Source organism: Rhipicephalus microplus, chromosome 4, assembly GCF_043290135.1.
Source record: "Rhipicephalus microplus isolate Deutch F79 chromosome 4, USDA_Rmic, whole genome shotgun sequence".
Lineage (NCBI taxonomy): Eukaryota > Metazoa > Arthropoda > Arachnida > Ixodida > Ixodidae > Rhipicephalus > Rhipicephalus microplus.
The window spans coordinates 45,673,776-45,687,592 of NC_134703.1; the positions used below are offsets into that span (position 1 = coordinate 45,673,776).

The following is a 13,817-nucleotide window of genomic DNA, read 5'->3' on the forward strand; positions in this document are numbered from 1 at the left end:
ATGAGAAAAGGCACCTAATTTCTGCAACCCGGTCGGGAGCACAGCGCGTATGCATGTATACCGGTAAGGCGCGGTTCTGAACCCATCTGTCATACCTCCGCAAGCTCTCGCGTGTGCGGTAGGCTCCCTGGGGTGCCTTGGTGCGCGTTCAAGACAACGCGTGCATCGAGGCACCCTAAGGCTCCCCGAACTTCTGGCAGCCGTTCAAGCTCTTCTGTCCCAGCTAGACTCGTACGCACGCCACGGCAACAGGACGCCAAGACGGCGTGATCGCCGCGTAATCCAACGGGACGACGTGTGCCCGCCGACACCCGCACCGTCAACGGAATGCTAATGGAGACCCGTCCGTTTCGCGGTAACGGCTCAGTCGCTTTCATGTGCCCGCGGGAGCCTTGAGTTGCCAGAGACAGCGCGCCCAGTCAGCGCCGGTAATAGGCTGGACACTCGCCAGCCTGACGCAACGGCACGCACCTCGTGACACCGTCCAGATCTACTCGGCGTTCTGTCGCCACCCGCAGCGGCCGTGTCTCGCGTGCGCATGAGCGACGGCTGGTGGCCACCATCGCGCCGCCGGCGACCGCGTGCTTGTGGCGCAACACGCGCGCCTGGATTGAGCTGCGACAGCATAGCTGTGCCAGTCCGTTATGCGGACATTCTATTTCCGGGTTTCCAGGAGCGACCAAGGTAACAAGAGCGTGCGCACCGGTTTGGCTGGCACGCAGCGTCGTCTGCAGCGGCCTTTGTACAGAAAGCGTATTGTCAACCCACGAGGCCCGTCAGACCAGAGCTGTCATCAAGTAGTGCGCGGGAGGGGAAAAGTGGAAGAGGAAGGGCGCCTAATTAAATGAAGGGCGCTAGCGTCCAGATGCTTCTGGCATACTTGCCGCGAGCTCATCGCCGGACACGGCGTCCAAGTGATCGAGGCGATAGCAAAAGGCTTGACTCCTGTGGTATCTATGTCCACCGTCGAATTGAGAACAAGAAAAGGCCTGTATATGAAATTGAATAGGGCTGTCTCTCGTACTGATGTGTTGCGAAGACGAGCCCCAGTAGTGGTATAAAGAAGAACCCCAGGATACTCCACCCATGACAGCGACATGTTCGACTATACAAGCGCAACCCAATACAAAAGCAACTATCGGCATTGCAACAACGCCTGGCTAATGTTCGGGCCGTTCTAAAGAACTTGCATGAGCCAATTCATTCACTTCACTGTGTGCTTCACGTGTATAAGGGGTGACCAGGAGCATAGTGCGCAACAAAGATGCATGGTCTAGCGAATGCTAGCGCCGCTCATTTATTTGCATTCACTTCGGTATTCATCCGGCTTCATTATATGGCACATACTATAGAAGATATTCCTTTTACATCAACACCCAGCGGGTGCGAATTACCGGAAATGCACATAAAGCCACTTGCCGTGGTCGTAACTGCGAGGCGCTCATCACAAACACAAAAAGGAAAGTAGGCCACGCTATGCCGCCACGTGACTGTATCGTCCACCGTGACGTTTCTGGAAGGGCCTCTTCGCTTTCTTGCCTTTACACTACCGCCATTTTAGAGCAACACGAACGCAGTAAGGCCGAACAAAAGCTAATCAGCTTGCAAATGTGCCAGTCGATCACTATGCGCAAACGAATGCGCTCAGACTTAAACGACTGAAGGTATTTTTTCGTCTGTATATGTCGAATCTGAGAGAGAGAGAGAAAGAAATAGGTGGGAAGGAAAAGAGATTGATTGATTGATTGATTGATTGATTGATTGATATGTGAAGTTTAACGTCCCAAAACCACCATATGATTATGAGAGACGCCGTTGTAGAGGGCTCCGGAAATTCCGACAGTTCTGGGGTTCTTTAAGGTGCACCCAAATCTGAGCACAAGGGCCTACAGAATTTTCGCCTGTATTGATAAAGGAAAAAGTTAGGGACTCTTAACTTGGTACAAGTAACCAGTCTGCTACCCAGCACAGGAAAGTGTGAGGTGACATAGGCGCATTTCCCCAGGACATCAAAACTTTTTTTTTTTCTAATGCTTTCCTCCTGCCTTGTGCATATAGTTTTCATTAGCTCTGAAACTCGCATGACAAGCATTTAGAGTAAAAAGATGAGCGTTGAGGTATTTTACAAACCATGTCCTGCTGTCTGACTCATGTAGAACATAATTACGCCATGAATTGAGCAATTGGTTCATACGCGGTCGCGTTGATTCATTTGCCACACCAGCTTCAAAGACAAACCGCGTTACGGCAAGCACATCGCGTATACTTCATCTGCAGCTGACGAATTACAATACGTATACATACCGATATGACCAGTTACATTAGGACATGTGTGGTCCCATCTGAGTTTGATAATTTTTTTGTGTGTGAATCACTCGCATACATGCTGACATTACTGAAATTGTTGAACATTTTCATGGATACATCATGTAATCCATGAACATTTTCATGGATTACATGATGCAAGTATAGACAGATGTAAGTCCCGTCGTAGTGCACTACTCAGAGGAACGAAAAATAAATGAAAGAGGGCATGATATCAGGTAAAATTCAAGACCATCGTAAGATTACTTAGCCTACGTTAACCCGAAGAAGCCGGGTAGAGTCAATTTTACAGGCTGATATTCCGTTCTCGCGTTCAGTTCAAGGGTTGGCGAGTCGGTCCTAGTTGCCGACGAGCTCTGTCAATCCGCTTGCGATATCTGGGTTGACTCGACCTTTCTGCTGGGCAAGTACAGTTGAGTCAGGCTTAGGGCCAGCCCGCCTGCAATGATACGTCTATGAGAAGTTGTAGCCAACTCTACACGTCACGGCAGACATTTGAGTGGCTCAATGCCAGAAAGGTAACTTATTTTTTTTTCTTCTTATTGTTCTTTTTCACGTCCCAATGTGGCTTACAACCAGTGCGGGGGATTGGCGAAGAATTGATTGGTTTTATAAAATGACATGACGTTTTAAAATAATGGAGGTTATATTATAGAAAGTTTGCAGATTACATACGAAATTATGGTGCTCAATATAATGTATGATGGTGGTGAAACTTTATAACCCTAAAAGGAGTTGTGAAGGACACTCGGCTAGATGCCAGGTGTAGAGGGCACCTCCCAGCCACGTCCACACTTATGGTTAGAGGAGAAACCCGGAGACTTACAAAGAGGGTTGAGCATAAATTGAGGACGACGCAGCGAGTAATAAAAAGGAAAATGGTAGGTGTAACTTTAAGAGACAAGAAGAGAGCAGAGTGAATTAGGGAACAAACCGGGGTTATAGCTCAAATCATAGCTCAAATCAAGAAGAGGAAGTGGACATGGGCCGGGCATGTAGCACGTAGACAGGATAACCGCTGGTCAATAAGGGTAACTAACTGGATTCCTAGAGAAGGCAAGCGGGTTAGTGGCTTTGTCCTGCAGTAGACGTAGCCAGGCTAATGATGATATATATATATATATATATATATATATATATATATATATATATATATATATATATATATATATTGTTTTTTACCCATCAGGCTTCATCGTCGTTCCTCTGAACACATACGCGCGACAGAGTTGCGCCAGACAGATTAGCATTCGCTCCTTTGCATCTTCCTCGCGAATTCGCTTTTCGTGTTTCTGTGTACGCTCGCCTTCGCTCACACGCGGCATTAGCCTGCGCCAAGCCGTTCACGCGGCGCGTGGGCGACCGGAAATGCCGGCACTGCTCACGCTACTCCTTTCCCTCGGCCCTCCATGTGCGGCAGCGGCAGACTCCGGGTGAATAGCACGACAGGGCGGTTGCAACGGCTGCGGCAACAGCGCTGCAAGAACCGCACTACGGCGGAAAACCTTTTCGAGCAACCGCCTGCCCCCTTTGCGCGGACAGCGAGGGAGGAAGTCTCACGTGGAAACCGAAGAGCGCGAAAAGAAATACACAGGCCTCGGCGCAAATACGTTCGAGAAGATAACGTGACTCCCGTTTACGACCGGATGCGAAAGAGTAACGGCACGAGCCCGTAGCATTTCGCACGTGTCGTTCGATTCCCGAAAGCCACCACCTGAATGCGCGCGGTGCCACCTTCTTCTTGAGAACTAGTACAGGAAAAGCACTGCCGCACGTAAACGCGGTCATGCAAATGCGCTTCATTTCTGATGTTTTTTTTTTCCCTTTCCTCCTCGCTGCATGAAACTACGCTGTCTCGCAACTACGTTGCTGAAACGAAGTTGTGCCCGCCATGTTGTATAACTAGTCTATTTATTGACAAATACTCCAGCATTTGTGGCCATCTTCGGAGCAACATTACGGCAGTTACACAACAAATATAGTAAGGCGTCCGTCAGTAAGAGTGAATACTGTGTCCATCTCATTTTTTATTTTTTTTCGTGGGGCTCAACGTCGAAACTATCTTGTCCGCTCGCGCACACGCCTGTACAAACACGACGATAGTTTTAGCGCGAGAACAAAACGACGACAAAGAGACAAGAGGAACACTTTGTCGTCGTTCTGTTCTCGCGCTATAACTATCTATCGTCAGGTTATACCAACTAGTCCAAACTGCCACACTTCTAATGTACACACACATTCGGGCAGAACTAAGTTTTTAACTCTCATTTTTCCTCTGTGTATACAGTCCGGTTCACTGTTAGGAGTAATAGTCCGGCAACGATAGATGTAACACCGATGAAACTGTTTTCGTATAGCGATACTGTTAAAACACCTCTGATATAATGAATTAGGCTTTATAAGCAGGGAATGTCTTTTCGGTTTGTTCGTTGTTCGCTGTATATCAGCGATAATCTATGGCAGAAACCGAAAGGTGCGTGCTCGTTAACGAGGGACCAGACTGTGCATGCACATGGGAGAGCAGAAACACAATCATCAGGGCGCTACTGAACGAACAAAATGCTGTTTAACCAGCGAATAGCCATTAGCCAATTGCCAATGAATAGAATATTAGCCTACACATAGCCATCACTAGGCGAGCGTTAGATGACATCCATCAGAGCCAATTAGTCAAACTGGTAGGCAGCGTACGGCCGTTCGTAAATTGCGCGCTACTTGGGAAAGCTTCGCTAAGACGTGCTGTCTAGACTGCCTGTTGTCAACGCTGCTGCCGCTGCCCACAATCAAAGCGTGCCTCAAGTCACGTACACGAAAGCAGATAGCAAACATGGATGTCACAATAGTCATAGCAGCAATCATACATGCCAAGGAGAAAATACCCAGCTCCCGATCCCTTTGTTGCGGAGTCTTGCTAAAACAGTGGCAACCCTCATTGTTTCGCACTCTAGACGGAAAACCGATCAAGAGATCCTATTGCAACCTGATGTCCAAGCTTGGGCCTTGAAGTTGCCGAAGGGGACCAAGCCTTAAACAAAGGAGTCCAGGACCTCTCCATGAAGACTTGCACAACGTCAGGTCTCCTGCAACCTGAATCACGGGCCAGCCAGACTGGACGAAGCTTTTTAGTTTCTAGTTGGTAGATATTATAATAATAATAATAATAATAATAATAATAATAATAATAATAATAATAATAATAATAATAATAATAATATTATTATTATTATTATTATTATTATTATTATTATTATTATTATTATTATTATTATTATTATTATTATTATTATTATTATTATTATTATTATTATTATTATTCATAGCGTATAACCTCCTAAAACCAGGATACGATCACGAAAGACGTCGTATCGTGAAGGAGGGCGCCGGCAATTTCCAATGCGTAGAGACCATCGATCATTCCTCTGCCGCTGTTACCGCTTTGACAAACAACGCCAGACTCAGTATTGCTTTTTGGTTTGACATTAGAAACAACAATGGAAATGAGGGTGCCTCTATAGATGCGTGGCTTAAAACAAACAAACAAACAAACAAACAAACGAAAACGAACCCAAAGAAGCGAAGCGAAAACGTCATGATGACGTCTTGCACATGAGAACCGCTGTGACGGCTAGCATTTTTCGTTCCGGCGTATATACGTGCGCACACAGGAATGCATGACGACAGCGCCGACGAGAGTGGCGTCATCGCTCGTGGCGTCAAAAAAAGGTTCAGCGTAGCACTGATGGCTCCTCTTCATTTCACGGCGACTCTGTCTCTGGAATTTGCCGGGCTACTCGAGCTGATTTCGAAGTGTTGCGCAGCAATACGTTCCATCTGCTTTGCGGTTCCCGCCTCTTCAGATCACGTTCTGAGCAGCGCACACGCATTCGTGGAGTGACGTGCCGAAATGTTTCTGGAAAGTGACGACATCGTCGTCTCGAACAGTTTAGTGGTTCAATAGTGCAGAGATGCGGCTTGCGTTTTGTCAAGTTTCGACATTCCCGGAGGGCGGCTGCTTGAAAGCGACCGCATCAGACGGGGCAGCAGGGGCTTGCCGTGTTGTAGCACGCGCTCGAGTCTCACTTGTTCACAGTAATACTCCTTGACAGCAATTCATCGTGCTTTTCTCTTTTAATTTATTTATTGGGACTTCTTTGTTTATGTTATATTTTTCTGTAAAGCCAAAGCTGTCAGCCACATCTGAGGAGCTATATTCACGGTGTCCGATTCGCGGACATGTGCAATTCAGTTATACGCAAAAAAACAACAACATAACAACGCTTAGTCATGACGTCACGGCGCGCTTGACCACGTCAGCGCAGAGCCCACCAGCACGTTCCCAGCTTAAAATAGAAACAAGTGGACGAAATCTAGAGTAACAGGACTCTTAAACAAACTTGTGAAGTCTGCAAGTGCGTATGAACGTGTTCAGATGTTTGAAGAGGGATGCAAGGATTGCGTACAGACCATTCAGGGGCGTCAGGCGGGCGGCCGCGTTAAGCCTAATTCAAGGGCTAACGTGATTAAAGTCTATGCAGGGCCTCAGAGATTAGAGTCTAAATGCGGATCTCTCATACCGCCTTTCCGTCTTTCTCATTCGTGTCGAGAGTTGTGAAAACTGCGTGGCGTCAAAATGACGATGCGGAAGAAAGGCCGCGGAAACAGGCTCGATCGAGCCAACCAGGGGAGGCCGAATCGCACATGTCCCCGAAGTGGACATCGTGGGAATAACTCCCCTGCAGATGCTGCGGAATGCCTTGCACACATCTTTGAAATTTTTTTAACGAGGTATGAAAGTAAATAAAAAAACTGAAACTCGTGATACGATAAACATACCCAAAGAAAATGTCTCTGGATTTACTGCAGTAACAATAATGCTAAGACGTCCCTAACGCTGCTGAGAAGAAACGTGCCCTCATCTTGCAAAATCGATAGGAATAGAAGTGTGGCAGATCCAGCCGCCAACGCAGCGAACTTTCGAACATTGCCTGGTATTGACTATTTTAAGCATGCGTATCTGTACCGTAATACTGGGTTGCTGATTGATTGATATGTGGGGTTTAACGTCCCAGAACCACCATATGATTATGAGAGACGCCGTGGTGGAGGGCTCCGGAAATTTCGACCACCTGGGGTTCTTAAACGTGCGCCCAAACCTGAGCACACGGGCCTACACCATTTCCGCCTCCATCGGAAATGCAGCCGCCGCAGCCGGGATTTGAATCCGCGACCTGCCGGTCAGCATCCGAGTACCTTAGCCACTAGACCACCGCGGCGGGGAATACTGGGTTGCTAATCTTGCCGTTCTGCATCTTTAACAAATAAACGAGCAGCGCTACATTGGACCTAAACTCATAAATATAGTTAGGTTGGTGCACTCGACGTTTCTTGGCCTTATCAGTTCACGTCGCGATATACAAAAAGAAGAAAACATTTGTCCGACAGGGCGGCGCCCGTATATGTATTACATAAAATGGTCCAAAGTATGCACGTGCGAATTTACAGCAACATGAAAGGCGAGCCCTTATGAAGAAAAACGCCCCCCTGTAATTCTATATTTGACGCGTAGCAGTCATCGTAAAGCAACAGGCCAAACCAAAGGTGTCATTAAAGAACGCTACAAAGAAATCGGCATCACGAAAGCGAAAGTTATTGCGAAACTTCGGAGCGTCTTGTCACCTTACTGCGCCACACTATTCAAGTGCAAGCGCTAGCATTTACCTTAATTACGCTACGAGGGGTTGGCTCGCTTTGCCTACCCACTCATCTCGTCGCAGTTGTCGAAACATCTACGTGTCATAAAACAATCTCGCTGCGCAAGTCATAGACGCAGTCCATCCTGGTCGCAGAGGCAATGACTTGCACATGTATTCGGGCATAGCGCCCATAGTAAGGTCCCTAGACGAAACAAGTTTAGCCCATAGCAACCATTTCGATAGGCTTTTTTTCAACGTCACTGCCGGCAGTGGAAGGTGGTACGATTACAAATAGCAGGCACTGAGTCGACGTTGAGAACGCGACTCGCCTTTGCGTCACGTGACAAGTCATCCGCATGATCCACAATCGCGTGACAGGAGCACGGTGCGGGCGACGCAGGGCTCTGTTGAGCCACCGGTCTTTTGGCAACGTGCCCTAAGCACGAAAGGTGAAGCGTCAACGCTCTGTCAAGGGTTTACAGCAGAGGTCGGCAACGTATCGAGGTGGAGGGCCTGATTCACCTGAAGTCGTCAGAGTGGGGGCCGCAAGGCAAGTCAGGGTATAGAAGGGGGGGGGGGCAGCAGAAGATTTGCAGGCAAAGAGAAAAAAATCGGCGAATAGAGAATCTACAAAATTTTAATACAAGTCATGCTTATTTTTCGCAGTCATATAATTAAGTTTCCAATTTCGAAACATAGGTTCCAAATTGAAAACTCTATTTGAGGTAAAAACTGCCATGCTTCAGACAAGTAGTGACAAACGAAGTGGTGGGTTGGGGGCCACATAAAACTGTCTCGCAGGCCGTATGCAGCTCGCAGGCCACAAATTGCCGACCCTTGGGTTAGAGGTAGGCCGCTAATAGAATCACGAGCTGTCGAAGGGGTAAACCCTTTGGCTTACAGGCATAAGGCGTAACCATAGGCGTAAACCCTTTGGGGTCTTATAAGTCATAACCATACGCCTAAATCCTATTGGCCGCATAAAACTGTCTCTCAGCCCATATTAGGGTGAAACACTCACGCAATCTATGCGTGCACTTTTAACGATAGGGCTGTCGGCAGGGGGTAGAGGTAGTCATTTTAAGAAGGGCATAAATTCTGCCGCATACCTTTGCTCAATCGAAGCTTTCACGTCATTGTTTATCGCACAGGTTTGTGGCTACGTATATCCTTTCTTTTTTGACAATAATGGCAACTGTTGCATTCAACTAACTGTTTAAGGCCTACTTCCCATCTTTTTGCCGTAGAGCCGAGTACAAATGATGGAGCCACCGTGAGTAGCACGTGATCGCTCATTTCTCAATTCTGCATCCATTGCAGGGCTTGTTTTCTTGACCAACAGGTGGGAGGGGGGGGGGGGAGCCCGGGAAACTTGCCCCCCTCCCCCCGCTCTTCTCGCCCCTCTAATGCAGAACCATGCACATGTCGATGACAGCAACGCATCGTTACAGTATACGAGGGATGCCAAAGTATATGAGCGCGCTCTACTACAGAATTTCTTCGACTTCGACAAGGCCTAAAAATGTTTACCTTCCACAAGCAGTGCGCCGAACTGGCCGCCTCAAAGGAGCGAGAGGCGCATTCACCCAACCCTTTAGCGTGGGACCTTTATAAATATCAGGATGGCAGAGAAGGGGTGAAATAAAAGAAACAACACAAATGCATTTGAAGCCAGGGAGGAGGCGAACGGGACATTCCAGCCGCGTCCGAAGCAGATCGCTGGAACCAGTTTTTCGGTCGACCCGCGCTACCGCTTCGTTCATGTGAAGCGGCGACTCCGTAAAGGGATCGCTATTTATAGTGAGCTGATGCCCTCGAACACCCGCTGAGTGTCAAGTGTCCGGTTAATGGTGACTCGATTGATGACGACCTGTGTATGAAAAGCCGAACGAGTTGTTTGCTAATATGTTAAGTTATCAGGATATAGAAATGTGTCGCTATTTACACTACTTAGAGGGTTCCCCCCGAACTTCTTTGCATACATTTTAAAAGCCCTTGATGCCAATACGTCTCATAGTCGGCGGCGATTGGAGATAACGATCTAAGAATGGAAGGCCCGCGAAAAAATAACAATAAATAAACGAGGCAGAACAGCAAAAATAATAACCTAGAAGGGTTAAAGCATCTCTACAATCACATAAGATAGCCACTCAGCGTGTGAAGCACTGTGACGCAGTGCTAATCAGTTAAGTTCAGGCACTAGAAAATATTGCGCTGGTAAATTTACTTTTGCAGGTTGCGTTCTAACAGTGCTAAGTCAAGCTAAATGGACCACACGGTATTGCGGTACATAATAAATTGAATGGGGTAGCGGTAGGACAAATACACGAACGAGAAAAGACAAGTGCTTTTTTCGTTCGTGTATTCGTCCTAACGCTGCCCAATTCAATTTATTAGGAACTCTTAACCAACTAGCCCCCCTTACCGTTATTCTGCAGTCTTGGGGGACATTGCTGAAAGCAAAGGAGCACTGTTCACAAGAGCACTTGGCGAATTTTAAGAACTGTTTTAACCAGAGGACCTGCTTGCCCTAAATGGATAAACGGGATAATATTTCAAGGGGGATTACGTGTCAGAATATATCCAGGAAACATGAATGAGTGGCAGTTATTTCTGCCTGGACTACTGTATACTCTCTACTGTATACTCTCTGTCACACACAAAAAAAAAAAAAATCACCGAATTCACTTCGCTGTCCATGGGTCTCCACTGCGTGTGCTAATCAAGGCCGTGGCCAGAATAGGAGGCTGTTACTATAAAATTGTTTTTTTTTCTGAGGGGAGGGGGGGGGGTTTAATGGCAGCACAGACGCCCGCGAATAAACTTTACTGAGAAACACGACAAAATATTGCGACAACATAATTTTACAATTCATATTTAGCAAGTACGTTCGCACATTACGCTAGTTTCTAAAGAGCAAGAAAAAATGTTTCTGACCCCTGGCAGTGTACAGCTGCAGTACGGTTAACGCTCAAGTACATTTTTCGCAATGCCTACAGACACGATATCGCTAAAAAGTTACGAAAATTTAAACTTGCAAAGTACAACAACGGCAAAAAAAAACAACAAAAAACTTACGCTTTGCAGGTAAAAGTGCACCTTGCGCTTTCGGGGGTCTCAGACGCGGCCGCGTCTCACCAAGAATGCGCGAACGGGCCCTGAACGGGATATACCGCGAACGCCAGCGCCACCACAGTGCCGCCATATTAACGTATTTTACATTCGTTCTCACTTTATGTGTTTGTTCTCTCTCCGGTGCAGTCAAGTTTGGGCCAACTTGTCTTGCGCGCCCGAACACGCAGCTCTCATCCTCTTGCCCCCTTTCCTGCGGGCAGCGCGCGCGGACCAAGATGGCGGCCAAACAACGTCGAACAAAACAGGCACATCCGTCCCGAACAAAGAGAGCGCGCACGACATAGCCGCGGCAGCGCCGGCCGCGGAGTTAGGCCTCGCGACGATACGCTCCCAACAGGTCAAATATAACTTCCCTAGTTCATTAAACGATATAGACGCTCGGCACGAGGAACGAATTTCTGCAAACACTTCTAGAAAGTTCGTAACTGAGGCTCAACTTCGATAATCTGAGACGGATGGCGGCACGAGGAAGACGATGGTCCAGAACAAAGAAGGGCGAATACCTCGTCATCTAAACGTCCTTGGAATCTTCTATCTTTTTACTTTTAAGTATAGTATGTCGTGTTACAAAATTAACATATTTCCGGCTTATCGACGCAGAGGCTCCAACTGCTGAAAGACGGAAGGGGAAAAAATAGAGCGATGATAGCTAACGGTTACTAACATTGAATACCAATCGAGGAGCCCGCGAAGTATTGCGCGAAGTATTGCGATGTAAAGCGATGATAGCTAACGGTTACTAACATCGAATACCAATCGAGGAGCCCGCGAAGTATTGCAGGTTGCACCGCGATGTCGAAACAAGCAGCGCAGCGCGAGGAGCGCAATGCCGCTGCCGACTTTCCTTTGTGTCAAGCGCGAGACGGGACCTTGGTTTGGTAGCGTCCTTGTCGGGCCCCGGCGGAGACCGGTGCAATAACCGGCGCTTCCACGAAACACCCTTTCGAGACTCCGGCTGCGTTGTTTACTAGCGAACGAACGTCTCTCCTTGCATATGAAGAAGTTACTGCGCCGCGATACGAAACAAAAACGTACAAGAGGAAAAGGTCGTCGCGCGGTGACGTCACGTGGGTGTGCGGCCGAAAACAAAGCGGGAAAACAACAACAGCTTTCCATACTGTTGTGCGTGGTAGTGCTCACGTGCGCCTGATTCACTGGCACGTTGCTGCGAAGTAGTTAGGGGCCTCACACTACTTTCCTAGAAAGTTATTCGCGATTTCATTTAGTAAATCTCTATTATAGTGGAACTCGTTCTTGATCTGATGCTCAAAACTCTTCGCATCTCTTGCCTCCGTTCAGTTACAAAATTACATAGATAAGTGGGCACCCCCCTGGTGCCTCCAGGCAGCGGGGGAGCCAGTATTCACGCATCATAAGCTGCGACGTTCACAGGCGGTGCGAAATTAGCGCTAGGGTGAAGAGAAGTTAAATTTTGATAAATAGCGAACGAAGCCGATACCTGCTTTTGATATTCAAGTCAAAGCTTTAAAATCTCCTCGCACGTACCGCTTATCGATCTTATTGAACTGAGGCAGCACTTTAAGAATGCCGAGAGGTCGCCGCTGCGACTGGCGGGAGCATCCTGACACGAAGTTCAGCTTTCCGAAAGGAGCGCGAAAGCGACCGACGATTAGTCGAATGAGAAGTACTTTCCAAGGAACTACTAACACGCAAAACGAAATCGGTGAATGCGTGCGGCAGTGTGGGCTCACCTTGAAGGGTACAGTTTTCCAGCGCGCATGCATGGGTCGGAGGTTGCTGTCCGTCGGCGACGCTGCACTCTTCATGTCTGCGCTGTGTTCTTCCGCCGGCGCACATTATATACACACAGTCACGTTTCGCTTCCTTTTTTGTTGCCACCGGAGAGTCTCGATCGATGCCGTCTGACTCGGTGCTCGGACGTCGGGTGTTCACAGCAAGAAACGCCGCACGGGTCCATGGTGATTGAAGAGAAAAAGAAAACAGAAAGGAGAGTTACTGGGGGTAGGAGATTTTTGTGAAACTCCAATGACGGAGGACGGCTATGATACAGTCCGGGCTCCTAGCCTACAGCGGTCGCTGTGTGCAACCGACGCTGCGTAACCAAGGCGTTAGTCGTGCGGGCAATAAAAGAAAAAAAGCCGCGAGGACGGGCGCTGCGCCGTCGCGACACACACACCGAGCACGCACTGACGCCGCAGCCGCTTGGCAACTCACTTTTTATGCGGCTCGCTCCCAAGTTCTGCGTATCGACATCACCTCTCTGCTGCTGAGAGAGCGCGGCCGCCGGAAGTTACGAAAAATAAAAATGGCGGAGAGACTATGTGCGGGCGGACTCCCTCTCATGCGCCGCGTCTGCTGTCGGGCCCGGCGCTCGCGCTAGCGCAGAGCGCGTAGCGCAAGCAGTTGCCGAGCTACAGGCGGCTTCTCCTTCTTCTTTCTTCCAGCGGCCTTTGTTATTTTTTTACTCCACTCATTTCGGCTGCTTCGTCTATACGGCCTGAATCTTTTTCTGGAGGAGGAGACTGTAGAAGACATGCGGTTTTTCGTAGAGAGAAAGGGCACCCCTTTCGGACGCGCCAGAGGGCCTAGACGAAATCTTTGTTGACTGTTGTCGGTTTATTTGCGCTGGCGTGCGTGTGTGCCTTCCGTTTTGGAAAGGGCAGGATCCGTCTGCGTTGTCTC

At 48.2% G+C, this 13,817-nt stretch overlaps 1 protein-coding gene across 1 annotated transcript in view; it reads right to left on the reverse strand.

The window, feature by feature from the left end:
- LOC142814256 (uncharacterized) overlaps nt 1–13,367 on the reverse strand; it is an 87,876-nt gene extending 74,509 nt beyond the window's left edge. Inside the window, exon 1 of the mRNA XM_075892684.1 lies at nt 12,866–13,367. Coding sequence (XP_075748799.1) covers nt 12,866–12,940 — 75 coding nt within the window. The 5' untranslated portion in view covers nt 12,941–13,367. The remainder of the gene's footprint in view (nt 1–12,865) is intronic.
- Between the last annotated feature and the right edge of the window lie 450 nt (nt 13,368–13,817).